This window comes from Scyliorhinus canicula, chromosome 2 (assembly GCF_902713615.1).
Source record: "Scyliorhinus canicula chromosome 2, sScyCan1.1, whole genome shotgun sequence".
NCBI lineage: Eukaryota > Metazoa > Chordata > Chondrichthyes > Carcharhiniformes > Scyliorhinidae > Scyliorhinus > Scyliorhinus canicula.
The window spans coordinates 129984914-130010427 of NC_052147.1; the positions used below are offsets into that span (position 1 = coordinate 129984914).

Below are 25514 nucleotides of genomic sequence, written 5' to 3' on the forward strand. Positions count from 1 at the left end.
TCACTTCCGGTCCCGCGGGTTGTCATGACGCTGATGATCAGGAACCTGCAGAGAGCGGTGCCGCTCCGCAGGGCCCGGCTGAGACGTGATTCTCAGACCCTGCGACAGGTCCTGGGTCTCACACGGTTCGACCTGGCCCTGATCTGCGTGGATGACCAGCGAATACAGGCCTTGAACGGACGCTACAGGGGGCAAGAGACGGCCACGGATGTGCTGTCTTTCCCTTTCCATCAGGTAATGCAAACTCTGAGCTGCCAGCGAGTGGAGGATGAAACCCTACCCAGTTGTGAATAAAGTCCCACGACCTGAAACGTTAACTCTGTTTCTCATTCCACAGATGCGGCCACTGCTGAATGTTTCAGCATCTTCTGTTATTATTCCCTATGATTGGAATTCCCAGATCTCTAATTGTGTGATTATATAACACGGAGAGCCAGTTTGAGTTTACTTTGATAGAAATTTACAACGGCATTCAGATTTGAACATTTCAATTGTTGTTGATTGATACTGATGGAATAGCACAGAGATCCTGCCAGCTTTTTGGGTCCTCGCCATCATGTTAGTCTGCCCCAAACTTCCATTTCCGCACAAGTGAGACAAGAAGTTTTCCAGCCTCCAGATTGTCGGAGAACTGATGGACGATCCAAGAAGAGCATGGAAGATCTCATGGAAGTCCCGATGTGCTGACCTCTTGTGGGAATTATCTGGGAAGTTTGAACTTCCGAAGGGCAATTCACCTGCTCCTAAATTAGGGTGGACACTTCAGATAGTTGCAACATACTTAATCTGAATAGTTTCCCAGGAAATGTAAGACATGAAAAACCTGAATCTACCGCCTAGGTTATAACTGACCCTCCAACTCTGCTTGCCCCCTGGCCATCCTCTGACCCCACGACTACTCCTGATCTGACCTGACGCACAATTGGACCATTTTTCCCAACTACCCACCCTGTTCTGTCACCCTTCCCAGCTACCAGCCTACTCACCTGCCACCTCACTCCTAACTACTTAGCTCACACACCTATCCACCCTAACATCTGGCCATTCACTCATTCAGCCACTCAGTAACATTAATCCACTCACTAGCATACTGGACATTTAAACGTACCTGACCTCGTGCCCTAAAAAGGTTTGCCTTCCTCGCAACACCCCAGCGCTATGATGAAGCCTTTCGAGGGACCCTTTGCTCTGCACTTGTGTAGAAGTGTAGAAGCCAGAAATGCAGAATATTATATAAGCACAGAAAATTTTAATTGGAGCAGCAATCTGATAATAATTGACACTCCTTGGAGGGTCTGGGGCACAGGAACCAAAACTGTTGACAAAGTGCTTCAGAAACAATACATTATTGTTAAAGTACAGCAGTCCTAATTAACACTGTTCACTACATCTTGACAAAGGACTGTGTTGATTTTTTAAAATTACATACTTGCTAGATTTGGGCTGGAATCTTATAATTCCATCCAAATATCCAATGAATGTAATATCCTAATTGAGGGCCGTGCACTCCTCAATAACACCTGAGGAGTGAGAAAAATTTTATTTTTATTGGCTCAAGTGAAGCAGCAGTGGTTCTGCCATGACGCACAAGAATATTGTGGGCTGCTGCCATGCAATCCCTCCAAACTATCGTCTACATGCAGGGATGATCTGCAGATTGATCAATATTGTGCCCTGTTCAGAACTGATGAGCGCAATGAAACATGTTGGATGTGAAGCTCATTATACATAATTTCATAAAATCAGAGAATGGGTTACAGCACAGAAGGAGGCCATTCAGCCCTTCATGTCTGTCCTGAATCTCAGCAAGAGCAGTTAACCTACTGCCAGCTCCCTACCTTTTCTCTGCAGCCCTGCAATTTTTTTATCTTCAGATAATGATCCAATTCTATTTTGAGAGCCATGATTGAATCTGCCACTAAAACACTTTTGAGACAGTGCATTCCAGATCCTAACCCATTCTGTAAAAAAAAAAGAATCTTGTATCACTGTTGCTTCTTTTGCCTTAAACCTGTGACCACCTGTTCTCAATCTTTCCACCGACATGAACAGTTTCTCCCTGTGCAGCCTGCTGATAATTTTGAACACCTCCATCAAATCTCCTCTGAACCATCTCTTCTCCAAAGATAACATCCCCAGCTTCTTCAGTCTGTCCAAGTAGCTGAAGTTCCCCATCCATGAACCATTCTCATAAATCTTCTGTGTCCTGTCTAATGTTTTCTCATTCTTCCAAAATTGCGGTGCCCCGAACTGAATGCAGTACTCCAGTTGAGGCTGAACTGTGTTTTATTCAGCTATAACTTTCTTTGTTCATAATCTTCGTCCATTGCTAATTAAAAGCCCCCCAATGTAATTTCTACTTACTGGCTGATCAAGGCTGTGAATGATTCACTACTTTTGCTACCTTTTGGCCAGTGTAGTTTATTACAATCTGTTGATTTAAATTCATTATTGCTGAAAAAGGGGAATTATGCAGTAATTCAAATTAGCTAATTTCAATAAAGCAGCACAAGATTTGAATTGACAAATAGATTATTATTTTTTTTTTTAAATAATTTTTATTGAAATTTTTGAAAAATGTATAACAACAAAACAATAATAATAACAATAATAAACACCCCCCGGACCCGTAACAACGCATATAACGAGCCCCCCAACCCCCCCTCAAACCCGATGAACAACAAAATAAAGTAAAAATAAATTAAATTAACATAAACAATACCCCCCCCCCCCCCGGGTTGCCGCTGCTGCTGACATGTCATTGATCCAGGTCTCCATGCTTGGGGGTCTTGCATCTTTCCATTGCAACAAGATCCTCCGCCGGGCTACTAGGGACGCAAAGGCCAAAACACCAGCCTCTTTTGCCTCCTGCACTCCCGGCTCCACCCCAACTCCAAATATCGCGAGTCCCCAGCCTGGCTTGACCCTGGACCCTACCACGCTCGACACCGTCCTCGCCACCCCCTGCCAGAATTCCCCAGTGCCGGGCATGCCCAAAACATATGGGCATGGTTCGCTGGGCTCCCCGAACACCTCATGCACCTGTCCTCACCCCCAAAAAACCTGCTCATCCTCGTCCCGGACATATGAACCCTGTGCAGTACCTTGAACTGGATAAGGCCAAGCCTCGCACATGAAGCGGAGGAGTTCACCCTCTCCAGGGCGTTCGCCCATGTCCCCTCCTCAATCTGCTCCCCCAGCTCCACTTCCCACTTAGCCTTCAGCTCCTCTACCGACGCCTCCTCCACCTCCTGCATCACCTGGTAGATGTCAGACACCTTCCCATCCCCGACCCACACCCCCGAAAGCTCCCTATCCCTTACCCCCTGCGGGGGCAGCAAAGGGAACCCCTCCACCTGCCGCCTAGCAAACGCCTTGACCTGAAGGTACCTGAACATATTCCCCGGGGGGAGCTCAAACTTCTCCTCCAGCTCACCCAGGCTCGCAAACCTCCCGTCAATGAACAGGTCTCCCAACTTCCTTATGCCCGCCCTGTGCCACCCCAGGAACCCGCCATCAATGTTCCCTGGGACAAACCGGTGGTTCCCCCGCAGCGGGGCCTCCACCGAGCCCCCCACTTCCCCCCTGTGTCGCCTCAACTGCCCTCAAATCTTGAGGGTAGCCGCCACCACCGGACTCATAGTGTACCTCGTTGGAGGGAGCGGCAACGGCGCCGTTACCAGTGCCTTCAGGCTCGTGCCTCCACAGGACGCCATCTCCATCCGTTTCCATGCTGCCCCCTCCCCATCCATTACCCACTTGCGTACCGTCGAGACATTAGCCGCCCAATAGTACCCAGAGAGGTTGGGCAGCGCCAGCCAGCGCCGGCTCTAGGGTTGCTGGCGCCCCGGGCAAGCTGAACTTTGGCGCCCTTGGGGGGCGAGGGGGGGGGCGGACGCGGGGGGCGGACCCGAGGGCGGGGCGGGGGGGCGGACCCGAGAGGGGGGCGGACACGCGGGGGGGCGGACCCGAGGGCGGGGAGGGGCGGGGGGGCGGACCCGAGGGCGGGGTAGGGGGGCGGACCGAGCCGGGGGGCCGTCCTGGGGGCGGGCGGCCACTGCGCATGCGCTGGTTGGCACCGGCCCAACTGCGCATGCGCGGGACCCGAGTCTCTGGCGCCCCCGAGCACATGGCGCCCCGGGCAGTCGCCCGAGTTGCCGGTGCCTTGAGCCGGCCCTGGCGCCAGCCCCCCTCTATCCCTGCCCCGCTCCAAAAAGACCCTCCTCACCCTCGGAGTCCCGTGCGCCCAAACAAATCCCGTGACGCTGCTGTTCACCCTCCCAAAAAAGGCCCTCGGAATAAGAATGGGGAGGCACTGGAACAAAAACAAAAACCTCGGGAGCACCGTCATTTTAACAGACTGTACTCTACCCGCCAACGACAGGGGCAGCATGTCCCACCTTTTAAACTCCTCCTCCATCTGCTCCACCAACCTAGTAAAATTAAGCTTATGCAAAGTCCCCCAACTCCTAGCCACCTGAACCCCCAGGTACCTAAACCTCCTCACTGCCCTTTTTAGCGGGAGCCTTCCAATCCCCTCCTCCTGATCACCCGGGTGTACAACAAACATCTCGCTCTTGCCCAGGTTCAACTTGTAGCCCGAGAAACTCCCAAACTCAGCAAGAATCTCCATCACCTCCGGCATTCCCCCCACCGGGTCTGCTACATACAGCAACAAGTCATCTGCATAAAGTGACACTCGGTGCTCCTCCCCACCCCGCACCAGACTCCTCCACCTCCCCGACTCCCTTAGCGCCATGGCCAGAGGCTCAATTGCCAATGCAAAAAGCAAGGGGGACAGGGGGCACCCCTGCCTCGTCCCACGGTAGAGCCTGAAGTACTCGGACCTCCTCCCATTTGTCACTACACTCGCCATCGGGGCCTCGTACAGCAACCTCACCCATTTAATAAACCCCTCCCCAAATCCGAACCTCTCTAACACCTCCCACAAGTACCCCCACTCAACCCTATCAAAGGCCTTATCCGCATCTAATGCCACCACAATCTCCGCCTCTCCTTCTGCCGCCGGCATCATTATCACATTTAGCAGCCTTCGCACGTTAGTGTTCAGCTGCCTCCCCTTCACAAAACCCGTCTGATCTTCATGTATCACCCCCGGCACACAGTCCTCTATTCTAGTGGCCAAGACCTTCGCCAGCAACTTGGCGTCTACGTTCAACAGTGAAATTGGCCTATATGATCCACACTGCAGGGGGTCCTTATCTCGCTTCAGGATCAGGGAAATCAGCGCCCATGACATCGTTGGGGGCAAAACTCCCCCCTCCCATGCCTCGTTAAAGGTCCGAACCAGCAGGGGGCCCAACAGGTCCGCATATTTTTTATAAAATTCAACCGGGAACCCATCCGGTCCCGGCGCCTTCCCCGATTGCATGTGACCAATCCCTCTAACCAGCTCCTCCAACTCGATCGGTGCCCCCAGTCCCTCCACCTGCTCCTCCTGCACCCTTGGAAATCGCAGCCTGTTCAAAAAGCTCTCCATTCCCCCCACCACCACCGGCGGCTCCGACCGGTACAGTTCCCTGTAGAAGTCCCTGAAGACCCCCATTGACCTCTACCCCCTTCCACACCACATTCCCACCCCGATCCTTCACTCCACCAAACTCCCTAGCCGCGTCCAACTTGCGGAGCTGATGTGCCAGCATCCTGTTCGCCTTCTCTCCATATTCATAGACCGCTCCCTGCGCCTTCCTCCACTGTGTCCGCCTTTCTGGTGGTCAGTAAATCAAACTTAGCCTGCAGGCTACGCCGCTCCCCCAACAATCCCCCAACAGCTCCCCCACCAGTCTCTCCCTCTCCCTCCCCTCCCCCCTCTCCCTATGGGCTCGGATGGAGATCAGCTCCCCCCCTAATCACTGCCTTCAGAGCCTCCCACACCATCCCCACCCGGACCTCCCCAGTATCATTGGCCTCGGGGTACCTCTCAATACATCCCCGGACCCTCCTACACACCTCCTCATCAGCCAACAACTCCACGTCCAAACGCCAAAGCGGGCACTGGTCCCGCACCTCCCCCATCTCCAGATCCACCCAATGCGGAGCATGGTCCGAAATCGCTATAGCCGAATATTAGGCATCCTCCACCCTCGGGACCAGCCCCCTACTCAGGACAAAAAAATCAATGCGGGAATAAACCCTGTGCACGTGGGAGAAAAAAAGAGTACTCCCGAGCCCTTGGCCTCCCAAACCTCCAGGGATCCACCCCTCCCATCTGGTCCATAAACCCCCTCAGCACCTTGGCCGCCGCCGGCCTCCTACCTGTCCTAGAACTAGAACAATCCAGTGGGGGATCCAGCACCGTATTGAAGTCCCCCCCCCCATGATCAGGCCCCCCCGCCTCCAGGTCAGGAATGCGGCCCAACATACGCCTCATGAAACCAGCGTCATCCCAATTTGGGGCATATACATTTACCAACACCATCCTCTCCCCCTGCAGCTTACCGCTCACCATCACATATCTACCGCCACTATCAGCCACCACCTCAGACGCCTCAAACGCCACCCTCTTCCCCACCAGGATCGCCACCCCCCGGTTCTTCGCGTCGAGGCCTGAATGGAAAACCTGCTCCACCCACCCCTTCCTCAGACGAACCTGGTCCGCCACCTTCAGGTGAGTCTCCTGAAGCATGGCCATGTCCGCCTTCAGCCCCTTCAGATGCGAAAACACCCGAGCCCGTTTAACAGGCCCATTCAACCCCCTCAACGTTCCACGTGATCAGCCGGATCAGGGGGCACCCCGCCCCCCTCCCCCGCCGACTAACTATAGCCCATCGACTACTCGTCCCTGGCTAGCACCCCCCACTCGGCCCATTTCCCATGGCGATAGAACCTCATCCCGACCCCCCCGACCCGCACCAGCTCCTCCCTGGCCAATCCAGCAGCAACCCGGTATCCCCCCCACCCCCCAAGGCTAGGACCCCTCCTAGCCGCGACACTCCCTCCATAGTACACCCCTGAGCCAGCTGACTTCTGCTGACCCCGGCAGCTCCCGCCCTAACTCCGACCCCGCCCGATATGGGGTCACCCCCCCTGCAGCAGCTCCTTGGCACCGCTCCAGCGCGGGGAAACGGAACTGATATCCACGCCCCTTGCCTCCAGCTCCACGTCCCGCGGCGCGGGAAACCAGAGGAAAGCCCGCGCTTTCACACTGCCCTACCCCACCCCCTCAACGCAGCTCCCAAATAGCAGTCCCAATCCATCCACCAACCCCGTACAAAAAAAACAGACCACCAACACCCCCCTTAAAACACAAAACCATAACCAACACCATCCGAAAGCAGAAAAAAAAAACAATAGCTAGCAACAGCATAAACAGTGATACAAAAAACCCCCACAGTCCCCAATCCCTAGTTCGAGTCCAGCTTTTCAGCCTGCACAAAGGCCCACGCCTCCTCCGGGGACTCAAAATAGTGATGCCGATCCTTGTAGGTGACCCACAAGCGCGCAGGCGGCAGCATGCCGAATTTCACCTGCCTGCTGTGGAGCACCGCCTTCGTCCGGTTGAACCCGGCCCTCCGCTTAGCCACCTCCACGCTCCAGTCCTGGTAGATGCGCACTACCGAATTCTCCCATTTGCTGCTCCTCACCCTCTTGGCCCATCGCAGCACATACTCCTGGTCACTGAACCGATGGAACCGCACCAGCACCCGCCCACGGGGGTTCATTCGCCTTAGGCCTCCTGGCCAGTACTCTGTGGGCCCCCTCCAGCTCCAGGGGCAGATGGAAAGATCCTGCCCCCACCAGTGAGTTCAGCGTCACGGCCACATAAGCCAGCAGGTCCGACCCCTCCGCGAGGCCCAGGATCAGCAAGTTCTTCCTCCTCGACCAAAACTCCATCTCCTGAAAATGATCTTGCCACTTTTTGTGGAGCGCCTCGTGCATCTCCACCTTCCCCACGAGGGCTGAGACCTCATCCTCGTGCTCAGAGGCCTGCTGCTGCAACTCACGGATCGCTGCTCCCTGGGTTGTCTGGGTCTCCAGCAGCTTACTTGTAGTAACTTTCAAAGAGTCCAGCAACTCCACTTTCAGCTCCGTAAAGTAGCGCAGAAGGGCCGCCTGCTGCCCCTGCGCCCACTGCCTCCACTCCTCGGGGGCTCCACCAGCCGCCATTTTGTCCACCTTCCCCCGTTTTTCCAGGGGAGCTGCTGCCGTTTTTTTCCTCGCCCCACTCCGGGTCCACACCATAAATCCCGGGGGATAAATCCCAGACCCCTTCACACACCGGGAATCGTTGAATCAGCGCCGTTTGGGGCCCTTAAAAGAGCCCACAAGTCCTACGAAAGCGGGAGGTGCCAAATGTGCGGCTTTGCTCCGCATTGCCGCCACCGGAAGTCCCGACAAATAGATTATTGTCCCAAAACCTGCAGTAGGAAGCTGACCACAACCATATTGCTAGCCAGATATAGATTTTCTCATTTTTATAAATATTCACAGCGGGTGTTGCTGGCAAGACCAGCAGTTATTGCTCATCTTTAATTAGTGTATCCCCCTATGCCTGCTGTCCCTTTCCTTCAAGATGGATGGCTTTGGGAGGTGCTTCTGAAGAAGCTTTGGCGAGTTACTGCAGTGTATTCTGGAAATGGTACACCCTGCAGCCATGGTATTCAGATGGCGGAGAGAGTGGATGTTTAAGCCAGTGAAAGGAATACTAATCAACTACCTTGCATTGTCCTGGATGGTGTCAAACCTTTGAGTGTTTTTAGAGCTTCACCCATCCAGTTAAGTGGAGAGTATTCCACTACACCTCTGACTTGTGCCTTGAAGGTGGTGGACAGGCTTTGGGGGTCAGGCGGTAAGTAACTTGCTGCAGAATACCTGGACTTGCTGCAGAATGCCTGGACTTGCTGCAGAATGCCTGGGCTTGCTGCAGAATACCTGGGCTTGCTGCAGAATACCTGGACTTGCTGCAGAATGCCTGGGCTTGCTGCAGAATGCCTGGACTTGCTGCAGAATGCCTGGGCTTGCTGCAGAATATCTGGGCTTGCTGCAGAATGCCTGGGTTTGCTGCAGAATACCTGGGCTTGCTGCAGAATACCTGGACTTGCTGCAGAATGCCTGGACTTGCTGCAGAATGCCTGGGCTTGCTGCAGAATACCTGGACTTGCTGCAGAATGCCTGGGCTTGCTGCAGAATGCCTGGGCTTTCTGCAAGCTCCGGGTGCTCCGGTTTCCTCCCACAGTCCAAAGATGTGCGGGTTAGGTGGATTGGCCATGCTAAATTGCCCGTAGTGTAAGGTTAATGGGGGGATTGTTGGGTTACGGGTATACGGGTTACGTGGGTTTAAGTGGGGTGATCATTGTTCGGCACAACATCGAGGGCCGAAGGGCCTGTTCTGTGCTGTACTGTTCTATGTTCTAATACCTGGGCTTGCTGCAGAATGCCTGGGCTTGCTGCAGGATACCTGGACTTGCAGAATGCCTGGGCTTGCTGCAGAATATCTGGACTTGCTGCAGAATGCCTGGGCTTGCTGCAGAATACCTGGGCTTGCTGCAGAATACCTGGACTTGCTGCAGAATGCCTGGGCTTGCTGCAGAATACCTGGGCTTGCTGCAGAATGCCTGGGCTTGCTGCAGAATGCCTGGACTTGCTGCAGAATGCCTGGACTTGCTGCAGAATGCCTGGGCTTGCTGCAGAATGCCTGGGCTTGCTGCAGAATGCCTGGGCTTTCTGCAAGCTCCGGGTGCTCCGGTTTCCTCCCACAGTCCAAAGATGTGCGGGTTAGGTGGATTGGCCATGCTAAATTGCCCGTAGTGTAAGGTTAATGGGGGGATTGTTGGGTTACGGGTATACGGGTTACGTGGGTTTAAGTGGGGTGATCATTGTTCGGCACAACATCGAGGGCCGAAGGGCCTGTTCTGTGCTGTACTGTTCTATGTTCTATGTTCTAATACCTGGGCTTGCTGCAGAATGCCTGGGCTTGCTGCAGAATGCCTGGGCTTGCTGCAGAATGCCTGGGCTTGCTGCAGAATGCCTGGGCTTTCTGCAGAATACCTGGACTTGCTGCAGAATACCTGGGCTTGCTGCAGAATGCCTGGGCTTGCTGCAGAATGCCTGGGCTTGCTGCAGAATGCCTGGGCTTGCTGCAGAATATCTGGACTTGCTGCAGAATACCTGGGCTTGCTGCAGAATGCCTGGGCTTGCTGCAGAATGCCTGGGCTTGCTGCAGAATACCTGGGCTTTCTGCAGAATACCTGGGCTTGCTGCAGAATGCCTGGGCTTGCTGCAGGATACCTGGACTTGCAGAATGCCTGGGCTTGCTGCAGAATATCTGGGCTTGCTGCAGAATGCCTGGGTTTGCTGCAGAATGCCTGGGCTTGCTGCAGAATACCTGGGCTTGCTGCGGAATACCTGGGCTTGCTGCAGAATGCTTGGGCTTGCTGCAGAATGCCTGGGCTTGCTGCAGAATACCTGGGCTTGCTGCGGAATGCCTGGGCTTGCTGCAGAATGCCTGGGCTTGCTGCAGAATGCCTGGGCTTGCTGCAGAATACCTGGGCTTGCTGCAGAATGCTTGGGCTTGCTGCAGAATACCTGGCCACTGCCATGCTTTTTAGTTGCAGTATTTTTATGGATGGTCTTGTTAAGTTTCTGGCCAACAGTGACAGGATATGAATGATGGTGGATTCAATGATAGAAATGCTGTTGAATGTCAAGAGTAGATGGTTAAACTATCTCTTGTTGGATATGATCATTGCCTGATTACCTGCTATGTATAAACTGATGCTTTGTCTCAGTCTTGCTACATGTGGGCATGGATTGCTTAATTATTTGAGGAATTATGAAAAGAAATGAAATGAAAATGAAATGAAAATTGCTTATTGTCACGAGTAGGCTTCAATGATGTTACTGTGAAAAGCCCCTAGTCGCCACATTCCGGCGCCTGTCTGGGGAGGCTGGTACGGGAATCGAACCGTGCTGCTGGCCTGCTTGGTCTGCTTTAAAAGCCAGCGATTTAGCCTGGTGAGCATTGCAATCATCAACAAACAGCCTCACTTCATAATGAAAGAAACGTCATTGGTGAAGCACATGAGAGTAAATGGATGGATAAGTCATTCTATCTTTTTTTCAGGATCTGAGAGTCGGCGATATTCCCAAACCTCTATACCAGGATGAGTATAACCTTGGAGACATCTTCCTAGGAGTGGAATATATCTATAGACAAAGCCAAATACAAAGGCAAGACTTCTACAGTGTGCTAACCGTATGTATCAACGTAAGTTTGCAGGGAAATTTACTTGTCCTTTGAAAGGGACCATGAAATAATTACATTTAATAACTCATGGGAGAGATTGCGCTGATCTGCAGTTAATGATCTTAGAAACATTAATGGTCCTGTGAAACGGGATGGGAGTGAAATTGATTTTTCGCAAAAGCACAAATGGGAAATAATAATTTGGGAGCCTGTTTTATACCATACCCATGGTGGAAAAACAAGTGTGTGTAAAATGAACACTCTATTTACAATTTCCCTTTTTTATTTTTGCCGTTTAAAGTACCCAATTATTTTTCTCCAATTAAAGGGCATTTTGGCATGGCCAATCCACCTACCCTGCACATCTTTGGGCCGTGGGGGTGAGACCCATGCAGACACTATTGGTTGACATTAGAATGTAACACCGCTGTTTAAGAAGGGAGGGAGGCAGAAGATGGGAAATTATACGCCTGTTAGTCTGACTTTGGTTATTGGTAAGATTTTAGAGTCCATGATTAAAGAAGAGATTGCAGAGTACTTGGAAGTGCATGATAAAATAGGTCTGAATCAGCATGGCTTTGGGAAGGTCACGTCAGACAAATCTGTTGATGAATCCAACATTCCAAGGATGCACGTGCGTCGTCACAGGGCCATGTTGCGGAACCATAAGGGCAATCTTTGAGGAGGTAACAAGGAAGTTAGACAAAGGAGAACCAGTGGACGTGATTTATTTAGATTTCCAGAAGACCTTTGACAAGGTGCCACACAGAGGCTGTTAAGAGCCCACGGTGTTAAGGGTAAGATACTGGCACGGATAGAGAACTGCTGACTGGCAGAAGGCAGAGAGTGGGGATTAAGGGGTCTGTTTCAGGATGGCAGCCGGTGACCAGTGGTGTGCCTCAGGGGTCTGTGCTGGGACCACAACTTTTCACAATATACATTAATGATCTGGAAGAACGAACTGAAGGCACTGTTGCTAAGTTTGCAGATGATACAAAGATCTGTAGAGGGACAGGTAGTATTGAGGAAGCAAGGGGGACTGCAGAAGGACTCGGACAGGCTAGGAGAGCGGGCAAAGAAGTGCTAGATGGGATACAATGTGGAAAAGTGTGAGGTAATGCACTTTGAAAGGAGCAATGGAAGAACGAACTGAAGACACTGTTGCTAGGTTTTTCTTCAGACTATTTTCTAAGTGGGGAAATGCTTAGAAAATCAGAAGGGCAAAGGGACTTGGAAGTCCTCGTTCACGATTCTCTTAAAGTTAACCTGCAGGTTCAGTCAGCAATTAAGAAAGCCAATTTAGGGGCAATTCTAGCTTGGCAATTTACGTACCCTGCATATCTTTTTGGGTCATGGGAGTGAGACCCAGGCAGACGTGGGGAGAATGTGCAAATTCTACACAGACAGTGACCCGGGGCCGAGATCGAATCCAGGTCCTCAGCGTTGTCTTTGAAACTCGATTGATTTTCTTAATTGGAATATCTAGTGTCAAGAGTAAGTTAAAGTTGTTTTCCTTTTATTTAAAAACTGTTAACTGTAAAACTTACTTTGTTAATAATGTGATTGATTTTGTGTTTAAATTAAAGTTTGTTTTTACATAATGGTCAGTGTTATCAATCCTGAAGCATCCTTTCCTCAGTTTTACAAATTGCAAATTGTTGGGTCGCATCTGAGATCCTAACAATGTGCTGTGCCCTGCACAATCTGGCTCCTTTTCAGTCAAACAGATGGAGGAAGAAGACAGGAACCGACAGCCAGAGACATCTGAGGATGAATCCAACATTCCAAGGATGCACGTGCGTCGTCACAGGGCCATGTTGAGGAACCATAAGGGCAGTTGCTTTTGGGAGATAGGAGACAAAGGAAGCGTCCCTGGCAGTGCCAGGCTGGCACCCTGCCCAAATGGCATGTACCTGGGGGCCTCCGATCCCTTGGGAGACCCCCACGAGTGCCGTTCCGTCTGGCCCCTGTTTGTGGAGACCAGTACTGAACGGCGCCCGCCCAAGCTCTCCGATGCGTGGGAGATTTATCCTACGCCATGGGTAACTCGGGGAATCTGCACATTAAAGTGCGACTAGCTGTCTCGCTTTAATATACAGATTTTCTAAAACATGATGGGCAGGATTTGCATCGCAACATCTTGTGAGACGTTGCGAGCTGGGTAGATCCTGGGAGCGGGGTCATAGAATAATAGAATTTGCAGTGCAGAAGGAGGCCATTCGGCCCATCGAATCTGCACCGGCCTTTGGCAAGAGCACCCTACTTAAGCTTGCGTCACCCAGTAACCCCACCAATCTTTTTTGGGCACTAAGGGACAGTTTAGCATGGCCAATCCACCTAACGTGCACACCTTTGGTCATGTGAGAGTGCCTTTAAGAAATGGATGTTTAAGCAATGTACCTTTAAGAAATGCTGTGCTGTCAGAGTATGGGTGGAACTGGGCTTTAGCTCCGCCATTTTGAAGTTTTTAGTTTCAGTTTGAGAGAGCAGCAGGAAGGAAAAGAGCTGGTCTGGTGATTTCTGCAAATCCAAAGACGATAAATATATTGAACGTAACCTGTTGTGTTCCTATTTTTGAAGGGTTGAAGTCTTTTGGATGCTTAAAAGAACAGTTTGCAGGATTGGGTATTGTTGTATTATTTTCGGGGTTATCTTTGAAGTAAGGGGTGTTAAGAGATCCAATGTTTATTTTAAAAGGTTAAGTTGAGTTCATGGAATAAACATTGTTTTGATTTAAAAACCACGTGTCCATAATTGTAATACCACACCTAGGGAACAAGCCGTGTACTTCAAAAGCAACAATCCATTAAGGGGGGGGGGGTTGGTTGGACTCCATGATACATTTTGGGGTTCTGAAAACACCTCTCCCGTAACACTTTGGACTGTGGGAGGAAACCGGAGCACCCGGAGGAAAGCCACGCAGATACAGGAAGAAAGTGCAAACAGACAGTCATCCGAGGCCATAATTGAACCCAGGTCCCCAGAGCTGTGAGGCAGCAGTGCTAACCACTTGCCACGGTGCAGCCCCCAGAAAAACCCCGTGAGCCTGACGTGATTTAAACACGCAACCTTGTGATCTGGAGTCAGACGCGCTACTGTTATGGCACAAACCCACCTGCTTCTCCTGTCTTCTATCGGCCACACTGTGCCACGGCGAGCTGCATTTTGGGAGCAGCATGGCCATTTAATATCTTGCCCATAATTGCTCTTCTGTGTTCAGTGCGGTTCCTTAAAACACTTACACGTGTTTTGTCTCTGTGCTGCCATGTTGCTGGCAGCTGAATTGGAGGCAGGCTGTCGATTCAGATGCCCTGTTGACCTGGGTGACTTTGGCAGTTGCCCTCTGGTGTCTGCGGGGGCTCCAGTTGGGCAGGAGAGTCCTGCACAGTAGAAGGAGGCTCATCAGTTTTCTCAGATTCTTCAGAGAATACTGTCGCTGGCAGATGGCTGAAGGATCTGCTGTCGCCATAATAATCTTTATTATTGTCACAAGTCGGCTTACATTAACACTGCAATGAAGTTACTGTGAAAAGCCCCTAGTCGCCACATTCCGGCACCTTTTCGGGTACACAGAGGGAGAATTCAGAATGTCCAATTCACCGAATAAGCACATATTTCGGGACTTGTGGAGGAAACCGAAGCCACCCAGAGGAAACCTACACAGACACAGGGAGAACATGCAGGCTCCGTACAGACAGTGATCGAACCCAGGTCCCTGGCTCTGTGAAGCATCAGTGCTAACCACTGCACTACCATGCGTCCATCAGGAGTATCCTGAGAGGAGCCCCCAGATCCCACAGTCCAAAGATGTGCAGGTTAGGTGGATTGGCCATGATAAATTGCCCTTCGTGTCCAAAATTGCCCTTTGTGTTGGGTGGGGTTACTGGGTTATGGGATAGGGTGGAGGTGGGTAGGGTGCTCTTTCCAAGAGCCGGTGCAGACTCGATGGGGCGAATGGCCTCCTTCTGCAGTGTAAATTCTATGAAAAAGATGGAGAGAGCTGCCATTCATCCACCAACATGACAATTGCTTTGTCCTGCTTGTTCACTATAGATGGGTAAGAAGGCAGCAGAAACATGTGGTGCCACATTCATCTCTTACACTGGCAGTGCCCTGCTGAGGTCACTCAGTGTGGAGGTCACTGTCAAATTGCAATTCTGAACACAACCCCAGAAATCCTTGATCGAGCTGCTGGAGCCAGTTCTACATGAGATCCGCTAACCTCTCGATGGAGGATGGTGCGAATTCAGAGGAGAGAGCGACCACGGTGCTCATGCCACACATGGATTGCTCCATTGTATGAACAAAGGTATGCCTACCCTCTGGAAGCTCCACTGGATCTCCACATAACTCCCATAGAATTTCTACAGTGCAGAAGGCGGCCATTCAGCCATCGAGTCTGCAGCGACTCTCTGAAAGAGCACCCTACCTAGGCCTAATCCCCTGCCATATCCCCATACACCCACCTCACCTGCACAGCGCTGGAGACTAAGGGGCAACTTATCATGACCAGTCCACCTAACCTGCACTTCTTTGGATCCAGGGAGGAAACCGGAGCACCCGGAGTAAACTCATGCAGACACTGCGAGGAAGTGCAAACTCCATACAGATAGTCACCCAAGGCCAGAATTGAACCCGGGTCCCTGGCACTGTGAGGCAGCCGTGCTAACCACTGTGCCACTGGACATCCAACCTGTTCGACGTCTCCAGAGCCTGCACACAATTCCACAATTGTCCCTTTAGTGTCCTGTATACTACTGGTGTCCTTTTAAACCTTCCACCCTCAACAATCTGAATGGAAGAGCCTACACCCTGGACAGTGCTGGCCCTGTCAACTGTTCAGCAAGCGAGTGATTGCTGTTGACAACCAGTGTTGGGCGCGAGTGGAGTGGACATTACATTCACTTCCAGACCATCCCCCACCAAAATCCGGCACCTTGATCCGTAGTATCAAGCCCATAAGTTACAGTACTGTAACAGACTGACCACACCAGTTGATGTTAGTATTTACACTCCATGCGAGTAAACAATTCTAATTCCATTAACCAGCCCTGTTCCTATAGCTCTTTCATCCTTTCCCTTGATTCACCTATCCAATTTAATCTTGTGTGGTGGCACAATTTCTGCATAACAATTAACATTGGAAGTGAATTCCACAGCCTATATGAAGAAACTCTATGGAGAAAGTTCTCTTACCCTCTAGTTTAAATCTATCCACTCTGTTGCACCCTGTCAAATTTTGAACACCTATTTTCTTGCTCAACAATCTGCATTGTTTTGATTTAAAAGGTTCAAATCTTTTAAGTCTTTCTTCATGACGGAGACAAATTCAATTTGGCTTTCAAAAGGGAATTGAATAATTATCTGAAGAGAGAAATTTTGCAAGGCTATCAAATGATTCAAGATGTCTATTTCCTCATACCAGGCATCCCAGTGAATCTATGTTAAACCATTGCCATGTGTAGATTCCAATACTATGCACAATACTTACCAGGTGTTACTGACATTTTATGAAGACCCATCATTATCTCCTTATTTTTTTAATAATCTTTATTGTCACAAGTAGGCTTACATTAACACTGCAATGAAGTTATTGTGAAAAGCCCCGAGTCGCCACATTCCAGGGCCTGCTCGGGTACACAGAGGAAGAATTCAGAATGTCCAATTCACCTAACAGCACGTCTTTCAGGACCCGGAGGAAACTCACACAGACAGGGGGAGCACATGCAGACTCCACACAGACAGTGACCCAAGCTGGGAATCGAACCTGGGACCATGGCGCTGTGAAGCAACAGTGCTAACCTAGTTGTTAAATTCTACATCTCTTGTGATATCTTTCTTAGTCTATTCACGGTATTGAAATCTTAGGAAGAAAATGTCCTGGACTATAGATTTATATCTAGTTGTTTGACCAGTGTCCTCTGTGAATGGTAATTCAGCGGAATATCTACTCTGGTATGATTGTCTGTTCCCTTTACTTTTATGCAGGTGACCACATTACATGGAATCTGCCACCTACTGGGCTATAGACACAGCACAGAAACTGAATGGAAGCAGGTATGATCACACTTCGAAAATGAAATGAAATGAAAATCGCTTATTGTCACAAGTAGGCTTCAAATGAAGTTACTGTGAAAAGCCCCAAGCCGCCACATTCCGGTGCCTGTTCGGGGAGGCTGGTGCGGGCATTGAACCGTGCTGCTGGCCTACCTTGGTCTGCTTTAAAAGCCAGCGATTTAGCCCTTTGCTAAACACTTTCCTTTATGCAGTGAAATCTCAGTTAACTCAATTAATGATTCGAAAAGAGAATCGTATTTGCTTGAAGAGGGGAAAAACATGGGTCAGCAGCTGGGACTAGTTGATTGCTGTCTCAGAGAGCTAACACAGAGTAGTCAGGTCAATGGCTTCATTCTGAGATGGAACCATTTTATGATTCCAAATACTTGTGCTGTAATTCATCACATTTCTGATCACCATCTAGAATTTGCATAGTCCAAAATCCTCTTGAGGGACATTACCTCACTGCATTGGCTAACACCAATCTGCTACCATCCAGCCTAAATCAACGTCATGGCTGAAAAAGGTTAAATTAAATGTCATTTGTAATCTTTAGTCCTTTTCCTAGGGGAATGGGCGTGAGGCCAGGTGTAATGCCTGGATTTGATATGTATCTTGTGGGACCATGAATTGGATTCAATTTGAATTAGTTTTTGGAGCAGGCAAGGAGCTGGATTATGGGTTTGCCCCCGTCCACATTATAAGCTGTAAACTTGAGAGTCCGTGAACCGGTGCAATTGGTGATTATATGGCACTATTTCAAGCAACACCCTCTACCCCAGATCTCTAAAATTGAGGGGAGGACTCCTCCATAGTGGGACCTCCAGTGGGGATCTCCCCTGTCGGACAGAAACAAGGCACGTCATGGCGTTTCCGGGCGATGGTAAGGAGGTGCAGCAGCAGCAGCCCATACAGGAAACCCCTCCGCACAATGCTAAAAGGCACGGAGGGCATTTCCACGAGGTGGCTAGGATTGTGAGTCACCACACCCTGATAGAGATTTTGGGGCCAATGTGGAATTCCATCCGGGTAGGGGTTCGCCCAGACGGATACTACCACACACCTGCGCGTCCTCCAAACCGTGAGTGCCATCAGCTCCAAGCAAGACTGTTTTGAGGTCTCAAATGGCATTGGCCACGAGCCGGACATCCATAGCCACGCGTTGAGCTATCTCATGGTGTGTCACCCAGCCTACTCCGCCGCCATCCAGCAGGTCCCTAATCCTGGCCACCCTGGCAGCCACAGCTTGCTCCTCGGCCAGCCACTCAAAATGGTATTGGTGGAGGTGCGGATTCCTGAGTAGCGGCTCCCTGAATAAATATTTCCCACTTTCACTGTCTTATAGCTTTGACAAAGGATCATCTGGTCTCGAAACATTAGCTCTTTTCTCTCCCTACAGATGCTGCCAGACCTGCTGAGATTTTCCAGCATTTTCTCTTTTGTTTCAGATTCCAGCATCCGCAGTAATTTGCTTTTATCTATTTGTGGGAGGTTTTGGGGCAATTTGGGTTTGGGCAGGAATTTGTGGACTGGGTTCGGTTGCTGTACCAGGCACCAGTGGCGAGTGTGCAGACGAACCAAGTGAACTCTGACTATTTTAGGCTGCAAAGTGCTCCGCTGCTGTTTGCCCTGGCTATAGATCCGTTGGTGATGGCACTGAGAGCATCGAGGGACTGGCAGGGGATGGAGCAGGTGGGGGAGGGGGGTTGGAACACAGGGTCTCGCTTTACGCGGACGATTTGTTACTGTATATTTCAGACCCATTGGGTGGTATTGCGGAGTATTGGGGGGATTATGGGGATCTTAGAGGAATTCGGCCGGTTTTAGGGATATAAATTGAATATGGGGAAGAGTGTGGTCTTTCCGATCCAGGTGAGGGAGCAGGAGAAGAGACTGGGGGAGATGCCATGAAGGTGGTGATGGTGGAGCAGATGAGGGGGGACTTCAGAAGGTGTGATGCGCTCCCGTTGTCACTGGCGGGGAGGATTCAGACGGTAAAGGTGACGGGCCTGTTGAGGTTCTTGTTCGTGTTTCAGAGCCTCCCAATCTTCATTCCCAAGGCGTTTTTTTAGGAAAGTGAATGTGGTGATCTCTGGGTTTGTGGTGGGTGGGTAAAGCTTTGAAGGTGGGTGAAGAAGGTGCTGTTGGAGGTGGGGTGGGGGGGCTGGATCTCCAAACTTTATAAATTACAACTGGGTGCCGAATTTAGCGATGGTCAGGAAGTGGGGGGGGGGGGTGGGTTATGGGAGCGGTTGGAGACAGGCTCATGTAAGACCATAAGACATAGGAGTGGAAGTAAGGCCATTCGGCCCATCGAGTCCACTCCGCCATTCAATCATGGCTGATGGGCATTTCAACTCCACATACCAGCATTCTCCCCGTAGCCCTTAATTCCTCGCGACATCAAGAATTTATCTATCTCTGCCTTGAAGCCATTCAGCGTCCCGGCCTCCACTGCACTCCGCGGCAATGAATTCCACAGGCCCACCACTCCCTGGCTGAAGAAATGTCTCCGCATTTCTGTTCTGAATTTACCCCCTCTAATCCTAAGGCTGTGCCCACGGGTCCTCGTCTCCTCGCCTAACGGAAACAGTTTCTTTGCGTCCACCCTTTCTAAGCCATGTATTATCTTGTAAGTATCTATTAGATCTCCCCTTAACCTTCTAAACTCCAATGAATACAATCCCAGGATCCTCAGCCGTTCATCATATGTTAGACCCGCCATTCCAGGGATCATCCGTGTGAATCTCCGCTGGACACGCTCCAGTGCCAGTATGTCCTTCCTGAGATGTGGGGCCCAAAACTGGACACGGTACTCCAAATGGGGCCTAACCAGAGCCTTATAAAGGCTCAGTAGCACATCGCTGCTTTTATATTCCAACCCTCTTGAGATAAATGACAACATTGCATTCGCTTTCTTAATCACAGATTCAACCTGCATGTTTACCTTTAGGGAATCCTCGACTAGCACTCCCAGATCCCTTTGTACTTTGGCATTATGAATTTTCTCACCGTTTAGAAAGTAGTCTATGCTTGGATTCTTTTTTCCAAAGTGCAAGACCTCACATTTTCTCACGTTGAATTGCATCAGCCATTTCCTGCACCACTCTCCCAAACTGTCTAGATCCTTCTGCAGCCTCCCCACTTCCTCAGCACTACCTGCCTGACCACCTAACTTTGTATCATCGGCAAACTTCGCTAGAATGCCCCCAGTCCCTTCATCCAGATCATTAATATATATGGTGAACAGCTGCGGCCCCAAAACTGAACCCTGTGGGACACCGCTGGTCACCGGCTGCCATTCCGAAAAATAGCCTTTTATCCCAACTCTCTGCCTTCTGTCAGACAGCCAATCCTCAACCCATGCCAGTAGCTCACCTCGAACACCATGGGCCCTCACCTTACTCAGCAGCCTCCTGTGTGGCACCTTATCAAAGGCCTTTTGGAAATCCAGATAGACCACATCCACTGGGTTTCCCTGGTCTAACCTACTTGTCACCTCCTCAAAGAATTCTAACAGGTTCGTCAGGCACGACCTCCCCTTACTAAATCCATGTTGACTTGTTCTAATCCGACCCTGCTCTTCCAAGAATTTAGAAATCTTATCCTTAACGATCGATTCTAGAATTTTACCAACAACCGAGGTTAGGCTAATTGGCCTATAATTTTCCATCTTTTGTCTTGATCCTTTCTTGAACAAGGGGGTTACAATAGCGATCTTCCAATCGTTCGGGACTTTCCCTGACTCCAGTGATTTTTGAAAGATCTCAACCAACGCTTCCGCTATTTCTTCAGCCACCTCCCTCAGAACTCTAGGGTGTAGCCCATCGGGGCCAGGAGGTTTGTCAATTTTAAGACCTTTTAGCTTTTTTAGCACCATCTCTTTTGTAATGGCAACCATACTCAACTCAGCCCCCTGACCCTCTATAATTTTTGGGATATTACTCATGTAAGGATACGGGTTTGGGGGCACTGCTCACGGCGCCTCTGCCGTTCTCACCGGCCAGGTACTCCACAATCCCGGTAGTGGTGGTGGCCCTGAGGGTGGGGAGGTATCAGAAAATCTATAAAGAGTTGATGGATTGGGAGAGAGCCCGATAGGAGAGTTTAAGCGAAAGTGGAAGAGCTGGGTGGGAGGTTGGAGGCTGGGTTATGGGAGGACGCCTTGAAGCGAGTCAGTGCGTCCTCGTCGTGTGCCAGGCTCAGCCTGATACAATTTAAGGTGGTCCACAGGGCACATATGACTGTGGCCCGGATGAGCAGATTTTTTTGAAGGTATGGGGAATAGGTGTGTGAGGGTGGGCCCACGAATCATGTCCATATGTTTTGGGCATTTCTGAAGCTGGGAGGATTTTGGCAGGGGTTTGCTGATGTCATCGGAGGTACTGAAGGCAAGGGTGGTCCCGAGTCCAGACGTGGCGATTTTTGGTATGTCAGAAGGTCCGGGAGTCTAGGGAGCGAGAGGCCGATGTCTTGGCCATTGCCTCCCAGGTAGCTCAGAGACGGATCTTGCTAACATGAAGGGTCTCGGAACCGCCAATATCTCGGGTGTGGGTTTATGACATGGCTGGGTTTCTCAGGCATGATAAGATTAAATTCACCCTGGAGGCTCGATGCTAGGGTTTGTCCGGAGATGGCAGCCGTTTATCGACTTCTATGGAAAGGACTAAGCTGTGAGTGGGTGGGGTGCTGATGGTGCAGGAGGGAGTACAAAGAATGAAGTTACTGTGAAGATCCCCTAGTCGCCACATTCAGGCGCCTGTTCGGGTACATAGAGGGAGAATTCAGAATGTCCAAATTATCTAACAGCATGTCTTTCGGGACTTGTGGAAGGAAACCGGAGCACCCGGAGAAAACCCACGCAGACACGGGGAGAACGTGCAGACTCCACATAGACAGTGACCCAAGCCAGGAATAGAACCTGGGACCCTGGAGCTGTGAAGCAACAGTGATAACCACTGTCCCACCGTGACGCCCAAGTAAAGAAAGAACTCCCATTTATAATGGCACCTTTCACAAACATAAGGGCGGGATTCTCCACCGGCTGACGCCGGAATCGGGAAACACGATTGGGTGGAGAATTCGGCATCAGCCGGAAATCGAGATTGGCGACAGCGCCAAATGCAATACCGTGCTCCAGTCCCTCGACAGCGGCGTGAATGTGTTCTACGATGCATGCCGGTGTGGGCAAATTGTACAGTAAAGACTGTTGGCAGATCATGAATGGGCCCGGCCTGCTATTTTCAGGGCCACCTGCGATCCACCGCCAGGAAGAATTACCGATGGCGAGGTTCACTTGTGGTATTTCAAATCAAGAAACAGGCACCATGGCTACAGGGGGTACAAAGAATGTTGAATATCGCTAGAGTGTGCTGACAGTTCAGCCGCTGGCCAGGGGGTGTCTGCTGGGGGGGCGGGGATAGGGGTAGCGGAGGGCAGCTAGGAGATGTGGGGTCCGTGGGGTCAGGGTGGCCGGGCACAGACTGCCATTGCTGCAGCCTGCAAGGCAGCCATTCGACTGCACATGCCACGGGTTAATGAGTGCCCCATCACCCCAGACCACCCCGAACTCTGGCCCCAGCTGACCCATCAATGGGATGAACATGCTCCAGCACAGCCAATGCCATCATCTTGGCTGGGATGTGGGTCGGCATGCATTGGAATTGATGAATTCTGCGTGGGACCGCTTTCATCCATGTAGAACACTCGTGATTCAGTCCCAGCATCAGCACCTTGTCTCTCAAATGGAGAATTTGCCCCAGAATGTTTGGGAACTTTCCAGTAACAGTGCTGTCTTGTGTGGGAAGTTTACAAATAGGATAAGTCACCTGGATCCATAAGGAACAGCTCACTGAATGTTTTTTGAATTCTGCTGTCCTGGTATCATTAAACCATTACTTTTTAAAAAAAATAAATATAGAGTACACAATTCTTTTTTTTTCAATTAAGGGTGGGGGTGAGACCCACGGAAACACGGGGAAAATGTGCAAACTCCACACGGACAGTGACCCCGGTCCGGGTTCGAACCCGGGCCCTCGGCGCCGTGAAACAGCAGTGCTAGCCACTGTGCTGCCCCCCCTTTCATTAAACCACTACAAGCATTTCAATCATATGACATGTCTTTGCCCCCACAAAGACAATAATTGTGCACATTTGTTTAGAAACATGGGAATCAGCTTATAAATTACACTGGCCATTTCATAACCACAGGGAATTCAGTTCCTTACTGCGATGCCTGAAAAGCCTTAGGCAATACAACCAAAGAATCAGTGTACTTCATATCCATGTATCAGAATTTGAATGATAAAAAGGTACCCTACTTGTACTTGTTGCATCTGAGCAGCAGTTCTGTTCCATGTTGGCCTCTGAGTAAAATTAGCTCAGTCTATCCAAATTAATTTAAAGAAGAATACGTCTAAGACGTCCAACAGAGGAAGAAGCCATTGTACTTGAGCCATCATGGTGCTTAATCCTCTGTTTTATTATCAGAAAGAAGAATGATCTTGACATAAAATATATTATGTGACTGTATCAGAATGTACCAAAGGAATTCATTCTTAAGTGTATTTGCCAAATATAGCAGCCAATTGTGCAGAGCCAGATTCCAACACAGCAATGCAGTAAATCACCGTGTTAATCTGTTTTAGTTGGGGAATCAATGTTGATCCTTTTAGAATTGTGCCTTGGTGTCTTTTACATCTATGGTTTATTGCCTCACCTGAAAGAAAACATCACCAATAAAGAAACACTTTCTATGAGACACTGAAGTGGCAGCCTAGATTTGTGCATTCAAGTTCTTGAACCCACAACTTTCAGATTCAGGCGTGAGTGTGCAGGCAAAGGAGCCAAAAAATTTTTATTTTTTTTATTTTTATTTTTTTTATAAATTTAGATTACCCAATTATTTTTTCCAATTAAGGGGCAATTTAGCGTGGCCAATCCACCTACTCTGCACATTTTTGGGTTGTGGGGGCGAAACCCACGCAGACACGGGGAGAATGTGCAAACTCCACACGGACAGTGACCCAGAGCCGGGATCGAACCTGGGACCTCAGCGCCGTTAGGCAGTTGTGCTAACCACTAGGCCACCGTGCTGCCCTTAAAGGAGCCAAAATGACAGAGAAGCAAACTTTTAAATCTCTTCTAATGTCACACAATACATGTATAGAGCAAGTGTTTGTTAACAAGAGAGTGTGCGGTGTTCTGATTCTCTGCAACTTTGTCTCTTCCCCAGATGTTCCAGAGAGAGTCCAACACCCTCAAATTGTTTAATAGTCTCACAGGAGCGAGCCTGCAACCGCTAACACAAAACTTCTGAATGCAGATGTGGCTGAGAGCCGCTGAGAAACATTTCTTTGACTTTTACTTTTATATACCATGGAATGAATGGGCACAGCACAGATTCTATTGACAGAATAAAGTCAACGGTTATTTGGACTATATTTAATTGTATATTATCAATAAAGTCAGAATTATTTTCAGAATCATCTTTTTGCATTAACCTTGTGTTTAAGGTAAGGAAAATGAGCCACTGGATAGATTAAAGGCCGAGTAAGATTCCTCTGCTGCCCTATATGAATTTTAAAACTCTTTCAACTTAATTTCAAATTGAGGCACAGCCTGTTACTCAGTATAATGGGTACACATGGATGTGGGCTAAACAGCTGGAGGCGAGGTGATTCCACACCGATGTAACATAACTTCTATCTCCGAGAAGTACATCAGTTTGTATTACTTGTTCTCAAAACATGGGCATTGCTGGCAAAGCTTCATCCCCAGTTGTCAAATTCTAATGCATTTTACTAACCATTTCATTATAGATACCACTGAGGATGCAGGTTTACTTCCGTAAAGAGCAATAAGTTATTTACTGAGGCCCTGCTACTCGATCTATGCTGGTGAACACTAGCTCACAAAACTTCCAGAATTTGTTCAATCGATTTTTATTTAACAAGTGCAAACCTGATCTTACAGCACTATAAGAGCAATTTTGCAAATAAGTGATACTTATCTTCCCACAAGATCAGTGAGTCAAATCCTAAAATTGTTTTGGCTACGTCCTAGTATAAATGAACAGCACACTATATTTGATGTTTGGGTAATTTCAAACAAGCTATCTGAATTTTAGAAACTATTTAAACTTAATTTCAGATTGAGGCACACCCTGTTACCCAGTATAATGGGTGCAACAAGGATGTGGGCTGGTCAGGTGCTAACTGGGGCCGACTACTGTTGCTGGAGTCTCTGGGCT

The 25514-nt window shown here is 49.7% G+C and overlaps 1 protein-coding gene across 1 annotated transcript; it reads left to right on the forward strand.

Moving 5' to 3' along the window:
• The first annotated feature begins 8 nt into the window (after nt 1–8).
• On the forward strand, nt 9–24750 carry LOC119958220 (endoribonuclease YbeY-like). Its single transcript, XM_038786620.1, has 4 exons — nt 9–234; nt 11084–11215; nt 17195–17263; nt 24498–24750. The coding sequence occupies exons 1-4, from the start codon at nt 25–27 to the stop codon at nt 24579–24581; spliced, it is 495 nt and encodes a 164-aa protein (XP_038642548.1). The 5' UTR covers nt 9–24; the 3' UTR covers nt 24582–24750.
• The last annotated feature ends 764 nt before the right edge of the window (nt 24751–25514 follow it).